Source organism: Lonchura striata, chromosome 22 (assembly GCF_046129695.1).
Source record: "Lonchura striata isolate bLonStr1 chromosome 22, bLonStr1.mat, whole genome shotgun sequence".
NCBI classification, from domain to species: Eukaryota; Metazoa; Chordata; class Aves; order Passeriformes; family Estrildidae; genus Lonchura; species Lonchura striata.
The window spans coordinates 8,424,262-8,443,900 of record NC_134624.1 but is presented as its reverse complement, the minus strand read 5'-3'; the positions used below and the strand labels follow the sequence as shown (position 1 = coordinate 8,443,900).

The 19,639-nt window shown below is 49.0% G+C and overlaps 1 protein-coding gene across 2 annotated transcripts in view; it reads right to left on the bottom strand.

Annotated features, from left to right (window-relative positions):
• COL5A1 (collagen type V alpha 1 chain) overlaps positions 1-19,639 on the bottom strand; it is a 134,722-nt gene that overhangs the window by 61,298 nt on the left and 53,785 nt on the right. For both annotated transcript variants that reach the window (XM_021543582.3, XM_021543583.3), the window contains exons 5-11: positions 14,354-14,485; positions 11,866-12,012; positions 11,501-11,749; positions 8,525-8,677; positions 8,196-8,252; positions 3,778-3,819; positions 3,497-3,559 (exon numbers count right to left, since the gene is read on the bottom strand). In XM_021543582.3, the coding sequence (XP_021399257.1) occupies positions 3,497-3,559; positions 3,778-3,819; positions 8,196-8,252; positions 8,525-8,677; positions 11,501-11,749; positions 11,866-12,012; positions 14,354-14,485 (843 nt within the window). The remainder of the gene's footprint in view (positions 1-3,496; positions 3,560-3,777; positions 3,820-8,195; positions 8,253-8,524; positions 8,678-11,500; positions 11,750-11,865; positions 12,013-14,353; positions 14,486-19,639) is intronic.

The following is a 19,639-nucleotide window of genomic DNA, read 5'->3' as shown; positions in this document are numbered from 1 at the left end:
AGGGCTGGATCAGCAGGAAAACACCAGGAAAAAAAATCCCAGCAGTGCCCAGGGGGGCTGCAGAACACCCCAGCACATCCATTTTTCCAGGCAGGATGCACATCCACAGTTTGCTCAGCCTGGCCCAAACCAGAATCCTCGACCCCACTGAGATTCCCGTCCCAGATCCATCTGTTGGAGCAGAAATGGCACAAATAATTTAGACCAGGCTTGTTTTATATGATAAACTTTCTTTTCTCTCCCTCTCCTCCTATAACTCCAGCCCTGCTTATGATGGAGCAGGGCTGAGCTTGTTTATCTCTCCTGACAAGTGTTGATGCAGTGCTTTTATCCATAAATGCCTCTTTTTGTTTCAGGCTGGGTGTGGGAGGTCTTTTCCTGCTGGAATGGACCAGCAGAGAGTGGGGGGTGAGCAAAGAAATGGAGGAAAACCAAACCCATAAAGCACTTTGGAAATTTAAATTCATGAATGCCTGGAAGAAATGCAGCCTGCCAGAGCCTGGTGTAAATCTGTGTGGCTCTCCTGATGGAAATGGGGATTTGCTGATATACAGCAGCCAGGCATGGGGATTTCAGCTTGCATTTTTTGCAGTGCTCTGAAATGCCAGGCTGGGAGCAAAACCTGGGCTAACATTTCCATGGAATGGTTAAACTGAAACCTGGGGGTGTTTGTGTGGGACCAGCAGCCCACGGTGCTGAGCCTTAACATTCACCAAGTGTCTCTCTCTCTCTCTCTCTGCCTGGTTATTTTGCAGTCCTGGTTAGAAAATTACATAACAGGAGATGTTTCTTGCAGTTTTGGGGGGTCTCCTAGTGAAGGGAGCACTTGGGGAAAAACACCAGCCTGGAAATACTCAGAAGACAAATCAAGATTTTTAGGGATCCTGTTGAACTTCTGAGGGGCAAAACTGTGCTCAGGGGAGTGATTCCTTTGGGATTCAATGCCTGGATGGTTTTGGAAGGTGAAGATATTTTGGGATGAGCCTTCCCCCCCAAGGTGTGCTGCCCCCCCAGGGCACCCAGACACCCGAATTTCCGAACAAGCAGCGGGGTGGGTGAGGGAGCTGCAGTTTGCTTTAGTGCTGCAGCTCATCCCCTTCAAAACAACACATTTTCCCACTTCCTTCCCCCCAGTCTGGAGCCCCCGTGGAACAGCTCTCTGCTCTCCTCAGTGCCAGATTTCCTTCTTCCCACTGCTCCAGGAAAGCTGCCTAAGTCATCCCAAAGCATCCTGAGCCCTCGGGAACCTCCCACAGCCAGGCTGCTCCTCAGCTCTGCTGCTGACACCAACTCCTCTGTGCCTCCTGAAATCACTGATCAAGGAAGAAGCTTTAAATAAATAAAGCTGTTTCTTTTTTTTACAGTGAATAAAGCACAGCTAAATGAGTGTTGGCCAATATTAACAGAGCTGACTGTTGTTGGGCTGTTAATTCATTGCACCTGCCTGAGAGCAGATAAAAAATCTCTTTATCAGATGCAGGCAGAGGGAACGTTCCTCACTGTACACGGGGAAGGGTCATGTAAATTCATGAGCTACACTCGCAGGGTTAATAATAAACAAATTGAAAGAGGAGCTGCTCTAATTGAAAGGGAGGGTTTTAACCCAGTTGCAGCTCCTGCCAGTTGATCACTTCTCTCTGCACCCTGTGCTGGGTCACACTCTGTTCTGGACACTGGCAGGAGCAGCCTGTGCTAGAATAATGCAAATTATTCCTTTCACTGCAGGGCGTGGAGCAGCAGCGCTGGGGACAGAGTGGCTGCTGCTGCTGCTGCTGCTTGGCTTTGCAGGGCTGTTCCAGAGGAGCTTGGCCAGGAAATATCTGCATCTGCCTGGACAGGTGACAGAAAGAGAGCCTCGTGTCCCCAGAGCCAGCATCCAGCCTGCCAGGAGTGCAGGAGGAGAAGGGAGAGCTGAGCATCACAGGAGGGAGACGAGCAAGGAAGGGATGAGGCCACAGGGAAAACAGCACCTTGGAAATATTCTGAATCCAAATAAAAGTTTTTAGTGCGCGCCCTGGACCACTGGGAGATGCAAACCAAGGAAGGGATGAGGTCACAGAAAAAACAGCACCCTGGAAATATTCAGAAGCCAAACAAAGGATTTTAGGGATTGCCTTGTACCACTGGGAGATGCAAACCAAGGAAGGGATGAGGCCACAGGGGAAACCACCCTGGAAATATTCAGAAGACAAATAAAGGTTTTTAGGCTTGCCTTGGACCACTGAGAGATGCAAACCAAGAAAAAGATGAAGCCACAGGGAAAACAGCACCTTAGAAATATTCAGAAGCCAAATAAGGGTTTTTAGGGCTCTCCTTGAATAACTGAGAGATGCAAACCAAGAGAGGGATGAGGCCACTGGGAAAAACAGCACCCTAGAAATACTCAGAAGCAAAATAAAGTTTCTTAGGCTTGCCTTGGACCACTGAGAGATGCAAACCAAGAAAAGGATGAGGCCACAGGGAAAACAGCATCCTGGAAATATTCAGAAGCCAAATAAGGATTTTTAGGGCTCTCCCTGGACCACTGAGAGATGCAAACCACGGCCAGCCCACCCACCCCCTGTGAACCCAGGCTGCAGAGCTCCCTGTGCAGTGGCACAAGGGTTAAGCCAGGCCCAGAGGCCCCCAGGGCTGAGCCTGGATTGACTTTCCCAGCTGGAGCAGAGATGGATGGAGCACAGGCAGGGCCCCTCGTCCTCAATCACGTCCCAGCCACCAGAAATGTTCTCACTGCTCCATCAGTAAATGCAGCAGCAGCAGTGCAAAGCAGGGCAGGGCCTCCCCAGCTCTGCTCCAGGGGAAAAGGGAGAGTGCAGGGCTCCAGCCAAGCCCCAGGGAGCGAGGAGGCAACAAAGAGCCTGACCCAAAATAAATGCAGCACCTGGGATGGGGACATGAGTTTGTGAGCCCCAACTCACAAACTCCCTGCAGGAGCAGCCTGCTGCTGGCTGGGGCAGAGCCATAACCCACCCAGGGAAAAGGTGAAATGCTGCACCAGGGCTCCTTTCCCTCTGGGAGCAGCCTGGGACACAGAAATGCCACAGGGAAAGAGCCTGGCACGACCCCAGGACCATCCCAGACCAAACCCTCTGCCAGGAGGCCCAGCAGCAGCTGGAATGAGGGTGCAGAGTCCCACTGAGCTCCTTGTCCCTCTGCTGATGCCTCTTTGTGTGTTTGCCCCTCCTGTTTTCCCAGTGCCACACTGGGAGGAGCAGCCAAAGGGTGCAGAGAGAAGGAGTTTTTCAGCCTTAACGTTGGTTTTAACTTGGAAAATATCTTCATGCACTGGAGTAATGAAGCTGTTTTCCAACCCTTTTTGCCCTGGATGCAGATCCCTATCCTGTATCCCACCGTGAACTCCTTTGGGAGTTGCCCTCAGAGGATGAATGGGATTTTAACAGGATTTTAACAGGATTTTAAGGCTCCAGGGATACCCCACAGCCCCACTCTGCCCTCCCAAAACTCCAGCAAAGAGGAGAAAACCACAGCCACTCACCCTCTCCCCTGGGTCACCCATTAAGCCCACGGGTCCAGTCGGTCCTGGAGGTCCTGGAAGGCCCTGGAAGAGAAAAAGGGGGAAAAAACCTAAGCCACGAAAATGTGTTATTATTTGTAGCAGCTTTCTGCAAGAATCAGGAAAAGATTTCGAGCTCTCTGTTTATTTTTGCACCACAAAATCCACCCCAAAGCTCTCTCTGTGCACGTGTGTGGCAGATGGGAGCAACAGAGCCCGGGGACAGCATCCCACCCCCGGAGCAGGGGGAAAATGCCACTTACTGCTGGGCCTTCAGGACCAGGGGGACCTTCCACCAGCATTCCCTGAGCAAGAGGAAGGAAAAAAAAATGATTAGACACATCCTCAAAGTCATTTTGTCCACAGGGAAATGCCCAGTGTTAGATCTGTTCTTAAATATTTCAGCTCTTGCGACTGCATGGAGACATCCCAGAGCTGGAGGGTTTCCACTCCCTCTGGGTGACTCCTCCCAGAGGTGCAGAGGATCATGGAAAAGCCAAATAATTTGTATTTAAACCTCACAGGACAGTTCTTACTCCCAGCACAGCATCACCTTCCCCAGCACAGCCTTCTCCCTTTGCTCAGAGCCAGGGGAAAAAACAAATCCTGGATTTTGTCCAGCCTTGGTGGTGGTGCTGGAGCTTGAGGAAAAAGCTGTTCCTAGCCCTAAAGAGCTTAACAAGAAGTTAGCAATCAAGTTGCAAGGTGGTTTTTAAGCGATATTTTCCAGCAGACTGCACGCTGTGATTTCCTCTGTGAACGTAGGAAATCACAGTGTGGGAAAAAATTCTGGGATATTGTTACTCCAGCCTCTTCAATCTAAATATTTTGTCATCACTTTAGATCAGATCTATCATGCACTCAGGAAAATTAAGGTTTGGGGAATTTTTTTTTTTTGTAAGAGGCAGGAAAGAAACCTCCCAATCCACATGGAAAATGCTCTCCAGAAGGCATCAGGGCAATGCTTTGGGAAGAGCTCTGTACCTTTTTTCTCTGGATCAGAGACAAAGCAGCTCAGGTTGAGACAGCAATTCCCAGCTCACCTGTGGCAAACAGGGACATTTTTCCTAAGGGATGAACTCCTATAAAAATCTGTGGATGAGCAAAATCTGTGGGAGAAGCCAGGCAGGAGCTGCTTTGGGGTCATCCTAAACTTTTCTCAGGCTCTGGTGCCAAAAGCCTCAGCTGACCCCACTCCAAGCGAGCTGAACGAATCTGAAATGTCTGCAGGAAAATCCAGGCATTCCTGCCCCAAAAACCACAGTCCCTAAGCCCAGAGCAGCAAAAAATAACCTAAACCAGCCTGCCATGACCTTCCATCAGGGTTTCTGCACCAAAAAATGCGTGGCCAGCTCGATTTCCTGGTGCCTACACTCATTGCCATGGCATTTCTAATCTCAGAGAAGATCTGGTCCCACTGCAGCTGGATGTGAGAGGGGAAATTCGCTGCTGCACCTCACCAGGGAGGAATTCAGGTCACGAATTCCCCGTGCCCATTGCAGCTTCAGCCATGGAAATGTTCCACTGGGTGGGAATTAGGGGTGAATTCCACACGGCTGTCCTCCAGCCTGCAGGGAAACCCCAGAGATCCCAGCACATGGACACCCCAAAATCCATCCCAGCATACAGACACTCCAAACTGATGGATTTTGGATGGATCTTCTTGAGATCCCAGCAAAAGGACAACTCAAAATCCAACCTTCTTGAGATCCCAGTGTATGGACACCCCAAAATCCATCCTTGTGGAGATCCCAGCATATGGACACCCCAAAATCCATCCCAGCATACAGACACTCCAAAATAATGGATTTTGGATGGATCTTCTCGAGATCCCAGCAAAAGGACAACTCAAAATCCATCCTTGTTGAGATCCCAGTGTATGGACACCCCAAAATCCATCCTTGTGGAGATCCCAGCAAAAGGACAACCCAAAATCCATCCCAGCATACAGGCACTCCAAACTGATGGATTTTGGATGGATCTTCTTGAGATCCCAGCAAAAGGACAACTCAAAATCCAACCTTCTTGAGATCCCAGTGTACGGACACCCCAAAATCCACCCTTGTTGATATCCCAGCATATGGACACCTCAAATCCATCCTTGTTGAGCTCCCAGCACATGGACACCCCAAAACCCATCCCAACATACAGATACTCCAAAGTGATGGATTTTGGATGGATCTTTTTGAGATCCCAGAAAATAGACAACCCAAAATCCATCTTCTTGAGATCCCAGCAAATGGACACCCCAAAATCCATCCCACCCTACAGACACTCCAAAATTATGGATTTTGGATGGATCTTCTTGAGATCCCAGAAAACAGACACCCCAAAACCCATCCTTGTGGCGATCCCAGCAAATGGACACCCCAAAACCCATCCCAGCATACAGACACTCCAAAATGACGGATTTTGGATGGATCTTCTTGAGATCCCAGCATATGGACACCCCAAAATCCATCCTTGCTGAGCTCCCAACATACGGACACCCCAAAACCCATCCTTTTGGGAGCAGTGATGACGCAGTCTGGTGTGACAGGTTCCAAACCAGAAATTAATCCGAGTGCAGAGAACTCCAGGCCACACAGGAGGATTTTGGGGTGCTGCTGTGAGCACACACAGCACCGAGGCTCTGCTCCCCAGGACACTCCTCCCCAGGGGGAAGGGTCAGGGATAATTGGTCCATTTGGGATGCAAACATCCTTGGCATCTTCCCATATTTATCTGCTGTTTATGTCCAGCTGGGGCCCTGGGGACATCTGGAGATTCTCCTTGGCAGGAAACCTCCTGTGTTTCCACAGATGTTCACCAATGGGAGCGATGGAAACGTGGCAGGGTTTTCGGGACAGGGTGATCCCATTGAGGGGAACAAGCCAACTGTGGATTTGGGATCGTCCCAGGGGAAAACAGGGCAAGGCTTCCACTTCAGACACCACCCACAAGTGAAGCCAACATCCCAAAACCAGTCTGAAATCCTGCTGCAATTCAGAGGTGCTGAGCAAAGCCTCCCTAAAGGGGAGCACCAGGGTCCCCCCAAAAGGACAGAGGGCTCTGAGGAGGTGCCAGCAGCCCGATGACCCCACGGCTGGGATATTTGGGATCCCTGCATCCCTCCTCTCCATCCCTCGTGCCCCTGCCCTGCTCTGCTGCCTCCAGCAAGTGTCAGCACAGAGCAAGGATTGAAGGACAGCTGGGTTTGAAAGGGAAGGAGTAAAAATCCAGCAGAATCCAACTTTGTGCTTGGGTTTTATTTCCCTTCTCCTGCAGCTCCCATCAAAAACTGGGGAAAAAAAAAGAGCTAAGGAGCGCAGCAAATCCGAATTTCCCTGCTCAAGAGGAGCTGCACGGAGAGGGACAAGGCAGCATTTGGTCTTGTTTACTTTCTGGCAAAAGCCATCCATGCTCCAGTGTTTTGAAACAGCAAAGGCGGCCAAATTCTTTCTGGATGATTAAACTTAACTATTTGCTTCGCTTTGTAGCTTCTCAGGCTGGGTTTCTGCCATCATCTTCCTGGGGTCTGGCTGCCCCCCTTCCCTTCCCACCCCTCTGATAAGGAAATCGCTGGCTCCTCCTTTTGTTTGCAGAGTGAGAGACCCAGAAAGGAAGAGGAGGAAGGAAAGGTCAGAAATGTTTTTATAAGGGACTGAATTGGGAGTTTTGAAGCCGCGCTACTGCACCCCCGGCTTCTGGCTGGCTCCCCTGCCCAGCATCTGCAGAAATTTCAGGTGAAAGAGGAAAAGGAGGGAAAATTCCAAGGGGAAGAAGGGAAGAATGGCCTCAGAAGGATGGGAGCTGGGTGCTGGGCTGGCCCTCTGCCAAGGAAAATGAGGTTAATTGAGCTGCGGGTGTGCAGCGAGCAGGAGCTCAGCCCGGGGGACTGGGCTGGGGCAGGTGGGTGCGAGGAGCTGATCCCCAATTCCAGCCTGGGAGGAGCAGGAGTGGGGTTACCTGGGCACCCTGGCACACAGAGAGGTGAAAAAATGGGAATTAAAAAGGGAATTAACCAAGGGACTCTTGGTCTGCTCACAGGAATCCCTGAGCCAGACCCACCATGAGGCTCCTTCCCCACCTCGGGGTGCTGGGTTGGGCACCCACAGCTTTTGCAGAATGCAGAGGGCACACACGGCTTGGAATTGTTCTGTAGAAGGAAATTCAACCTCAAAACCAGGCCAGACATGCAAAGGGAGAGGTTCCACCCCGGGGAGGACACAAAGGAAAAGCTGGTGGGACTGTGGAGCTGGTGCAGGAGCAAACCTCTCCAAGCTTTGTGCAGGGATTTATTTTATATCTCTTTTATTCCCACTGGGATAACATTATTCCCATTGGTGGCCCAAATAAAGCCAGCCCCAAGCTGGGAGTTCAGGGCAGGATATGACCTGGATGCTCCCAAACTCCTGAGGGATGGGACCTGCTCCCTGCCTAAGGCTTCAGTCCCAGGTTTTATTTTGCTAAACAAGAGATTTCATGGGAATTCTTGCACTTCCTTCATGATTTAGGTCCCTCCTTGAAGCTTAAAAAAAATTATATAATTCCAGTGTTTTAGATTAAATGAACCAGGGAATTCTTTCATGGAAAGTTTTCCTCCCAGCTGTCCAACTGAGAACAAATTCCCTGCACCTTTTTTCCACCTTTTTCCACGGGGGAAAAACCCAACAAAATCCCAAACTCAGGTGCTCCTTACCGGCTCAATGATGGCAGGTTCCCCCTTCTGCCCCTTCTCACCCCGGGGGCCACCGATCTGTGGGACACAGGGAAACACAAAGAAGCCAGACAGTCAGAGAGGTCATGGCCATCACCATCATCATCACCATCACCATCACCACCACCAATCCCAGCAGGAACTGGAGATCCTGCTGAGCCTCCTGCAGGAAAGATCCACGGCTCCTCCTTGTTTAAGTACAACTTGCAGGTGGGTGAATCCTTGTTTTTTTGCACTAATTCTGCTCTAAATTATGGAAGAAGCAGGATTTGGAAGCAGAACATTCCTGGATGGAGCAGGAAGCCTCTCACCCCTTCGTAGATGGTGTCCTGGTTGGCCGGCATGCCGGGGCCGATGTCGGGAGAGGCTGTCCGGTCATAATAATTGTCATAATAATTCCCATCGTATTCCTTTATGGTTTCCTCAGTGAAATCTTTATCCAGCTCATCCCCTCCTTGAGCAGCCTGCAGAGGAAAGAGCAGCAATGGGTCAGGCTGGAATTCTCTCCTAGCTGGAATATTAAAGTGTCGTTAGATTAACGGGGGGTGATTTTTGCAAATTTCTAATAATAGTGACAAGGGGAGAACCTGAGGAAAAATTAAATTCTGGAATTTTTAAGTCTCCAGTGACCAACAATAGGAAGACAGATGGGAGAAGCTTCATGTCAAATATACACCCTGGGATTTCTTCACTGATCTCCAGTAAAACACTGAGAGTAGAAAAGTTGGACTGAGGAAAACAAAACGCAGCACAAAGCTCGTGGCAGGAGGATCCTGCAAACTCCAAATGCCTGAAGAAAGAGGTCATGGAAGTTTGAGACTCCAAATCCTCCTCATCTCTCCCAGCCCTGCTGTTGGAGACCCTGGATTATCAAGCCCAAGGAGTCCCACATCCGTTCCCAGATTTCAGCTGCTCACCAAACCCACGATGTGTCACTGTGAGTGTCCAATTACAGCAGGAAATGTGGAAAAACCCCAAGTTCACTTCTGTGAAAGCCTCCTGTTTGTTTAGTCTGGGATCCAATCTGCGCCTCCGAGGAGCAGGAGTTGTTACAAATCTGATGCCTCAACCCCTGAATCCTCTCTGAAACCTTTCAGATGTCACAGAGGACATCCAGACAAGGCTCAGAATTTCCTTGCTGCTCTCCATATCCCTGTGCTCCCAGCAGCCTGGCAGGCACAGGCCTTTGGCACCCCTCGCTCTGAGCAGCCCTGCAGAGAACAACATGTGCTGCTGAGATTTATTTGGTCTCTTTCCTATCCAGGTAATGACCAAAATAGTCCAGAAATTGAATTATTTCCAGTGCTTCCTAGAGAAATGGCTCCTCACTACCACGAATTCAAAGTCACTTCAGTGTCATCACAACCTCCAGGCTTCTTTCTATGCCAAAACTGCTCAGAACTCATAAATATGAACATCTGGGTCTAAATTCAGGAGGTTTTAAACTAAGACTAAGCCTAGAATTAAGGTACTCACCAGTCCACCTTCTCTTACGTCTGCAAACACCAACCGGCCTTGGCAGAAATTATAGTTTGGCAATTATTTAATTGGAAAATTTGGAAAAGTCAGGATTATTTTTCCTTTGGGCTGGTTCAAATGGATTTGTTACTATCACACCCCTGCTTTTATCCTGGCTGAAATATTTCACCTAGTTTTGCAGTTTGAAACCTTAAAACCCTAATCTAAAAAAAAAAATCTCATCTGCCTCTAAGGGTTTGAGGATAACAGCAAATTGCATGAAATGAATATCAGAAATGTCTGGTTTGATATTTTAATGGAGGTCCTCAGGTCTATTTGCATGGAAAGATGATATTTGGAGTAAGTGGGCAGTTCCCTGCCTGAACATTCCTCCTCTATTGCCTTTCCTTAACAACTAAAGTGGCCCTTGAAGCCTCCTCCTTCTTCTTCCACTTTTTTATTTACAGCCTCTCTAGCCAATCTTTATTTTCTCCCTCTTAGAAAGTCCAAGCTTGGCCAAAGATTTCTGGCTCTTGGTCAGGAAATGGAAAACTTTCCCATCCATGGGTTCCCTCGATTCCTGGAGCCTTTTCCTTTTCTCCCTGTGCATCATTTTGGGCTCTCCAACCTCATCTTCCACATTTTGGCTGGACTGGATCCCCCCTGCCCTTGGGGTGGCTGGATCTGCACCTGCCTTGCTCCAGCTGCTCAGATCTTTGCTTGGACACTTCCCCCGATACCTTTTCCATCAAATTTCCACCTCCAGGGATCCTGGCCAACTTTTGCTGTCTCTTTTGCCAGCCCTGAATTGTCACAGCCCCCACGACAAGTAATTCTTCACTGGAGAAACCACCCCTCAGCTCTTCCTGGGAATTAGGATGGGGTTTGGAAGCATTCCAGAAACATGGAATGGTGGGTTGGAAGGACTTTAAAGCTCCTCCAGTTCCAAACCCTTGCCATGCGCAGGGACATTTCCACTAGAGCAGGCTGCTCAGAGAAAAATTCCATTTATCCCACCATTGATTCCCTTACTGCTGCTCCGGAATAATGAAGGATTTGCCCATTTAATGCCATTATTTCCTCGCTCCATGAGCTCCACAGCACCCAGCTCCCCCAAAATTCATCTCAGTCCCACCAATATTCACCTATTTCAGCATCAACATAAAAAGCAAGAACTGGGCAAGTCTTAAGCACAGGAGAGTCTCGAGTGCAGCGTTTCAGCTGGGGGATATTGAAGCGTGGGGAGGTAAAATTCAATATTCCAGCAGAAAAAGCTGCGGGGTCTGGGCTGACCCCAGCTCTGAGCAGATCCATGCACAGAATAAAGGGATCCACACCAGGTGGATGCAGCAGTTTTGGAATCAAGCCTTTGTCCCAGTGTTGAAATGACTTTTTAAAAAAAAAAACCCAAACTGAAAACATAAAAATGCTTTTCAGTGGAAATGGCAAAATGAAAAATATTTATGTTCTCCAGCAAATCAACATTTTAAGGATTTATATTAATAACTTGGGGATAAAAGGCTTTTACTGAGGTTTTAACAGCAACCCTCATTTCTCTTTTTGTCAGACAACCACTTCACCCGAGGAAATGCAGATGTCAATATGAGCAGCTTTTTCCAGGGGAATAATCCTTAACCAAATTCTAAATATCTGAGTTCCCCACCCATGAAAAATCTGGAGTGAAAACATTTTACAAGAAACTTTCTCTCCCTGCAGCTGCCTGAACCACTTGTTGATTTACCATCTGGCTGCTCCTGTCTCCTTTGCTTCCAGGGCTATGAAACAGCAGAATTAATTAAAAAAAAATAAAATTAATGAATTAAAATTACATCAGTCTCATTGTAGGTGACGACAGTGCTCGTGGGGAGTTCAGCTTCCACTGCATTTTCCGTGAGGCCACCCTGGGGATCGATTTCCTCGTTGTAGTTGAGATCCTCATAGGGCATTGGGGTAAAATACTCCTCGTTGATGGTCTCGTAGTTGTACTCATCAACCAGGGGATCATCCACTGCTCCATCCTCCTTAGGCTGCTTCTCGGGGTTCCCCCTCTCAGGGGGTGCTGTGGGAGCTGGATAATCCTGTCCCACGTGGGAAATAAAACACCACGGTCAGAGGAACAAAATCCTTGTGCATCATCCTCCTCCCCTTTTACAGAGGTTCAGCACCACAGCCCAGCCAGGACCCGCCTCCGTACCTGCTTGGTTTCGGGTTTCTCTCCAGCAGCCACTTGAGGAGGGCTGGGTTTGGTGGTGGGGCTTTCTGGTTTGACAGCTTCATCCACATCCTCGTAGTAGGGGTACTCGTAGTAGTAAGTGTCACCTTCTCCCTCCCCGTCCGTGTACTGCAAGGAGAGGAGGAGAAGCAGGAAATGGGGTGGGAGCACCCAGCGTGTCCCTGCCAGCTCCTTGGGACATCACAGCCGCACACTGCAAGTTTCACACAGAATCACAGAATAACGAGGTTGGAAGAGACCTCTGAGATCAAGTCCAACCCATGCCCTGACACCACAACCAGGCTATAGCACCAAGTGCCATGTCCAGTCTTTTTTAAACATATCCAGAGATGGTGATTCCACCACCTCCCTAGGAAGACAATTCCAGTATTTTATTATTCTTTCAGTGAAAATTTTTTCCTAATATCCAATCTATACCTTCCCTGATGTAGCTTGAGACTGTGTCCTCTTGTTCTGTCAGTTGCTGCCCGGTGGGATATTTGGGAGAAATTCCTCCCCGGGAAGGTGGGGAGCCCTTGGAATGGGTCACCCAGAGTAGCTGTGGCTGCTCCATCGCTGGAAGCATCCCAAGCCAGGTTGGATGTGGAGCAACCTGGGATCATGGAATGCGACCCTGCTGTCCTAGGTTATAATATTGGGGTGTATTCCATTACCACCTCAGCTGCAATTCCATTTTTTTCCCTTATCTCGTGAGTCGGAGATGAGTCCCTCCAGGAGGACCTGTTCTTTTAGCCACATGGCTGATAAGATCACAGAGCTCTATTGTGAGATGCTCCACCCAGAGGGAGGAGTCAACGATGCCATCAAGGATATCAGCGGGGCTGTGCAGACAGCAAGGAGATCCCCTCTTCCAAGAGGAACAGCTGAGACCTTCTCTGCACTGGACCTCCAGAGGGAAACTCCATCAGTCTGCAGGAGCACTGCTGGGACAGAGCCATATCTGCCACCACCGCCCCAGCCAGCGAGTGTCAGGCTGTATCTCTGACTCTGTCAGTGATTCCTCTTTTGTGCTGTTGTATATATTTGGTTCTTTGTTCCCTTTTCCTAATAAATTGTATTTCTGACTTAAAGCCTCTCACGGGTTTTACTTTTCGAACCAGGACACCTGCCCTGGCAAGGGGAGGGAATTCAATAGTCTTTAAGACCCCTCCAACCCAAACCAGTGACTCTGTGGTATTTTTTTTAACCTCGGATCACTGAAACCTCCCAGATCTGACCCCTTAAGAGAAGGGCACAAAGCCCTGGAGCTGTTCCTGCACTAAGAGCATCCCTGTGACTTCCCACCCGCCCCAGGCCTTGGCAAAGCAGATCCTTGCAGCCTTTCCCACAAGGATTCAGTCATCCTTCAGCAAGAAACCCAAACAAAAGCTGGTTCCAGCGGGCACGGCCCCGCTCCTCGCCAGCCCAGCTCTCCCTGGCAGCGGCCGCCGGCGCGTGGAGGAGTTGTTCCTACATGGAGCAACACAGCCTCGGGACAAGCCAGCTCTTGTTGGACTGCTGGCTCCAAAAGAGGAGTTTTATTTCCCTGCTGCCACGGATTTCCACCAAAGTGCTGTTTTATTTGTCTTATTTATTGTTTCTCCAGAAGCGCTGGCGGAGCGGTCGTGGCGCTTCCCTCACCGTGAGCATCCCAAAGCCCTGCTTAGGTGCTGGATTAATTTAATCCCAAAGATAAACTGGGAGGGCTGATGGCATTACTGGTTTATGGGGATTCCCTGACCCTGCAGGTCTGAAAGCAAATCAGCCCAAGAGAGTGGCTCAGGATGCCAGACAGCAACTGCAGCGAGCTGAGGCCTCTTCAAAAAGGGCAAAATTCAGGGGATGCTCATTAAATTCAGCCACACCCAGACATTTCTCATTGGGCAGCAAATATACAAATGAATCCTGCACCAGCCCTTTTTATTGTGTTCCCTATTTTTACAGAAAAGGTCTGGGGTGAACCCTTTACACAAAAACTATTTGGCACAGCAGCTCCTAGGGTAACTTAGGAGCATTTCTGCCAAAATGAGATTCAAAGCAAATCCAGGGGAAAAAGCAGGGAGGTTCTCCCTCCTTTAACACCTGTTGTTTCACAGAATATTGAGAAAGAACTGTTTAATCCTTTTACAAGTCCAGCAGCATAACTGGAAATTTAGAAAGAGGTGCTGGTCTGGACAGGACTGGAGCTGCCAGGGAAGGTCAGTAACCCACACTTGGCTCACGTTGTCTCTCCTGTGTTTCTGAGCTCCAAGAGGATGTTCCTTCCTGTCTCTGGAAAAGGAAGGAGCTCAGAAAGAAGGGAAACTCCCAAGAGGCAAACCCAGAACCTGCAAATCCTAAAAACAATCTGTCTTGGACATTGGAGACAAGTCGTGGGGAAGCTGAGCGGGAGGAAGGAGCCACATGTTTGCAAGGGTGAAAAATACCCAAATTTTGGTGATTGCACCCCAAAGCATCCCGAGAGACTCACGTATTCATCCTGGTTGGGGTCCTGGGACTGGGGGGAGTCGGGGATGGCGGTGTCGCAGTCGGGGCTGTAGTGCTCACAGTACTCCAGGGCTGCCCGCGGGTCCGCCACGATCAGGAGCTGCTGGATGTCACCCTGCAGGGAGAGGAGCACGGAGAGTCACGCATGGGTGGTGCTCGTGGAGACACCGGCCCGAGGCTGCAATCAAAGCCAGGAACACAAAGAAATGAAAAGCAAAACACGTGGCAGGGTCACCTTCCTGACATGGCACATCCCCTGAGATGAGCCAGGGGAAAGGCTCCATGTCCAGGGAGCAGCCGCTTCTCCTGGGCTGCTCCACGAGGTGTGAACCCCCTGTGCTTCATCCCCAGCCCCAAATCCACCTCCGCAAAAGAGAAATCACCAAGTAGGACAGCACTAACAGCCCCAGGCAAGGGTGCAGGAAAAACAAAGAGAAAATAGTTTTGTGCCCCCCAAATCAGCAATAAAAAACCTCATTTCCAGCTGGTCCTGCTCAGGGATGCAGAGTCACCCTGGCCAGTCCCAAAAGCTGCTTATTGATCTCAAAACTTCTCTGCTTCTCCCACCCCACCCCAGCTAGACTCACATCACCCCCTTTTTTATACCTTTTGCCTCACCTCCATGTTCCACCCCCAACAGACACAGCGAGAGATTAGAAATGCATCTGATAAACCCAGAAAAGAGCCAAAGGGAGGCTTTTTTATACCAAAAACCAGGTGCAGAGGAAGCTCATTAGGCACCAGGGCTGGTTAATGCAGCAGCTGCTCCCTGAAGCCCAACACAGCCACAGCCAGAAGGTCAGAGCAGAAATTGCTCTTGAGTTTCCTAAAGAGCCACCACGCTGCTCAACCACGATGCCAAAATCCAGTTCATTCAGCAGACAGTTACATAAGACTTTACTACTTGGATGCTTAGAGCTGATACTTTAATTAGAGGAGGGAAAAAATGTCTTATTTAAGAACAGACAAACATGGCTAAAGTATCAGGGGGAAAAGCAGGAGCGTTAGAGCAAAAGTGGGAGGATGATTTGGGCAGTAATAGGAACCAGAAGCTCCAAAGGGAGCCTGGCCAGACTGGCAAGCAGCCCTGTGGAAAAGGATATTTTTGAAATTATTGGCCAAATCTGCCTTGGTGTCGCTGCATCATGGATGTGTCCCACTGACTTCCCCCCAAAAAAGGGAATGCTGTTCACATTCTGGGCACGGATCCACTGGGGAAGGAGGTTCCTGGAGCCATCAGCACTGGGGGGAAGGAGCAGCTCAGAGCTGCCTGGAGCTCCCTCCTCCATTCCCAGGTTGTCACTTCCCTCCCTGCAGCAGCTCATGAACATCTGGGCACCTCTCAGACCTACCCGAGTCACCCTTCAAAGAGCATTCATTGAAGCTCATTAGTCATTGTTTCCAGTGAATAACCTTTACAAAATTAACAGAAATGTCTGCAAAGTGGCTTTCAATTTTCCATTTTTAAAATGAGAAACATCTTTTGTTCCCTTTCCCTTTTCTTTTTTTTCTTTTTTTTTTTTTTTTTTTTTTTTGTTTTGTTAATATAAACTCAGTCCTGCCATTACTATCCCAGCTTTTTCTTTTGCAATGTAACCACCAAAACTGGGATTAGAGTATTGGGAAAATAAAAAAAAAAAAAAAATTCAAGTTTTTTGCCTTGTAGACCATTTCCCTTTTCCAAGCAGCTCTGGCCACCACCTGCCCATGGGACCCCCAGGGGAATGGTGGCACCTCCAGGACATGCCCCAGCCCTGAGCTGGGGGTACTGGGGGTTTTATTGGCTTATTCAGGACATAAATTATGTAACCACCCCTGTCTCCAAAGGCACTCCAGAGCTCCAAACCTGTTCCTTTGGAATTCCCTCCAGCAGGGAATACCCAACCCGGCCAAGGAAATCTGTGGCTGATGTGAAAACCCTTCCAGCTGCCATTTCTGCCCCCAGGACCTTGGCCACCCCTCCCTGACACCTCAGCTGAACCATCTGGGCCCTTCTCTCCCTCAGGTGCTTAAAGCTCCCTGTTTTCCATGGGAAGATGGGAAGTGCCTGGCATTGTTGGGATAAGCTGAAAGAAACCAGCCCCAAAGCAGACCTGGGATTTGTCTCCAAGAGGCAGGGGAGGCTGAAAAAGCTTTTTCTCCCTGATAAGGTTGGATTTACACCTCGTGGAGAGCTGATAGGCTGCATCCCATAAGTGACCAGGGCTGGAACTGCGTTTCCTCAAGGAGCAGATAAAGCAAGGAAAGGCATCTTGGCTAAAAGCAGTGCCAAAGGTTAAGCAGAAGAGAATTTGCTAAAGTTGGGTTTGTTTTTAGTCTCAGCTGATGGCAGCTCCTGAGCTATGCATGGGGAGGAATCCTTCCTCCCACCCTGCTTCCCTGTGGGAGTTTGGGCATCCTCAGCCTTGGAGAATAGGGAAAAAAATCCACCTGCAAATCCCTGCGGCCACAGCAGAAAACCAAACCTCAAAGGACAGCGTGGGCCCCACAATTTCTGCTGAGTGAGAGGGGGAGGCTGAGCAGGGGAAGCTTCCTGCTCATCCTGGGTCAAGAACTTGGGGAAATCAGTGCGTAACTGAATAAATTTGGGATGTGGGAAATGCCAGGAAAAAGCATCCGATGGCTCTGTCAGGGCTCACCATGCTCCACAGGCTGTTATTTCCCCTCTCCTTTTCAAAGCCAGTCAGTCACCCTGCCCAGAGTTCATCCTTGTTTTGTTCCTGCAAAATCCAGGAGAACCAAGGCTGAACCCATGCAAAATATAGGAGAATCAAGGGTGAACCAATGTAAAATTCAGGAGAACCAAGACTGAACCAACACAAAATGCAGGAGAATCAAGGGTGAACCCATGCAAAATCTGGGAGAACCAAGGGTGAACCAACAGAAAATTCAGGAGAACCAAGGCCGAACCCATGCAAATTCTGGGAGAACCAAGGGTGAACCCATGCAAAATTCAGGAGAAGCAAGACTGAACCAATGTAAAATCCAGGAGAACCAAGGCTGAACCCACGCAAAATCTGGGAGAACCAAGGGTGAGCCCTTGCAAAATTCAGGAGAAACAAGCTGAACCCATTCAAAATTCAAAAGAATCAAGGCTGAACCCATACAAAATGCAGGAGAAGCAAGGCTGAACCCATGAAAAATCCAAGGCTGAACCCATGCAAAATCTGGGAGAACCAAGGCTGAGCTCACAAAAAATTCAGGAGAAGCAAGGCTGAAACAATGCAAAATCCAGGAGAACCGAATCTGGGACAACTGAGAGCCCCAGGGAGCACCCAAGCCCCAGCAGAGAGGCTGAGCAGCTCAGGGGAGGAGGAAGGAGGAGAGCTCAGCCCATTCATCTTTGTTTCATGCCCAGCAAGCACCCAGCACTGGGGGACAGCCCGTGCTAAGGCTTGTAAAAAGCAGACAGGAGTAAAAACCTTGTTAGCAAGATTCCCAGTCAATTGACCTCATCCCTCAGCGCCGAACAATAAAATGGGCTAATTTAGGCTGCAGTAAAAAGCCCCACTATCTGCACCTCACAAAAGCTGCACAAAGCTCTGCTGTCAAGAGCCCCATTCCTGTGATTTAAAAAGCTGACTTTAAATAGAGCGAGCCGCGCTGGGAGGTTTGGGGGGAGCTTTTTGTGTCCTCTCGAGTGTGTTGCTGCTAATAAATTGTGCCCAGGGATCCCGGCTGGCAAAGGGGAGCCAGCCCTGCTCCCATTCCTCCCTCAAGTGTCCGTTTGTTTCCCTGGTTTGGTCACAAACCACCCCAAAATCTCCATCCCTGCTGGATTTTTGCAGCGCTAACGAAGATCTCGTTAATCCACAGCTCTGTGTGGGACAGGGTTTTCCAAGAGAGACAACTTAAAAATGCACCAGTAAAGTGGTTTAAAGGCCTGACCAGCCAAATCAAAGACTTATTTTCGAGTAATGAGTTATTTCAGGCAGGGAACAAGACAGAAACACTTTAGTGTTGCTTTGTAGAAGTGACCAGCAGCGTCCTCCAGCCACCCACACAGTGGGTAAGATTATTTTTTGGCCTGGCAATGAGTTGGGCACAAGGCTCAAGGAAGTTCTGCAGTGACTTGGTAGCATCCAGAGGCTGAGCTCAGATTTGTTTTGCTGGTTTAACAAAAAAAAGAATGAAGCAGAGAATAAAAATGTCCTTTTTTTTTTTTTTTTTTTTTGCCTGCAGATAACCACATTTTTTTTATATTAGGAGAGGCAGTGTTTAAAAAAAGGGATAAATCACACTTTGGCCTTTATTCCTAAAACTTCTGGTGAAGAGGAAGAGGCGGGACAGCACATTTCTGAAGAGGACTGTGAGTTGTGAGGGTTTGATTTGCTCCCCCAGACAGATGGGAGTGCTGACTGTCAGGACCAGTAAGGATCTGCTTGACATTTATGGTAAAGCCATTTATGCCTGATGACTCATTTGCTTTATGGATTAAGTTCCATCAAAGCCAGTTTAACTCAATTCCCCAGCCAGCTCCCAGACAAGGCTGGAAAAGCTCTTTCTGGAGCATTTTTTAACACTTATTCTATATGCGTGCAAAAAATGTCACATCGCTTCCAATGACATCAACTTCAGGAACTCGGAGGAATCATTGTGGTTCAATGAAAAAAAAAAAGAAAAACAGCTGGAGAAGAGGAGCAGAGTGACTTCATCTGGCACTGGCAGCAGCTCCCTAAATCCTGGGATTCTTCAGGGCTCCCACTGATCATTAACTGCACTCGGGTTAGGGCATCACCCCAAAAGTCTGAGATTCAACATCCCTACGAGTAAATCCTGCTGGATTAGCTTCTACAAACTCCTGCATTTCAACTGGAGAAACACAGGCCCAAGGTGAGCAATGAGAATGTCAAATCTTCCCAATTATTGGGAATCACTGAGATTTATCCTGACAAACTCCCTGACTCCGTATCCCCAAACCCAGAGGCTGAAAAGGGGCAGGGGTTCACTGCAGCTCCAGGATGAAGTGGAAGCTCAGCCTCCAAAATTCCAAATCCCTGTCTTGGAGCCAGCCTGGCAGCCCTCAGATGTTCCACTTAATAAAAATCCTGTCACCAGCACTTCCCATGGATTCTCACAGCCCAGCTCCAGCCTGGAGGGGAAGTGATGTTGGAGACATCAGCAAAAGCCCAGGAATCAGCACAGTCCTGCCACATGGAAACCCCAAAAATCAGAGGTGCTGGAGGTGCTTAGAGCATCCCAGAGTCTCTCCTTTAAACACAGCAGCTCCAGAAAAGCAGCAATGCCACTATTAGAAATAAGTATATAA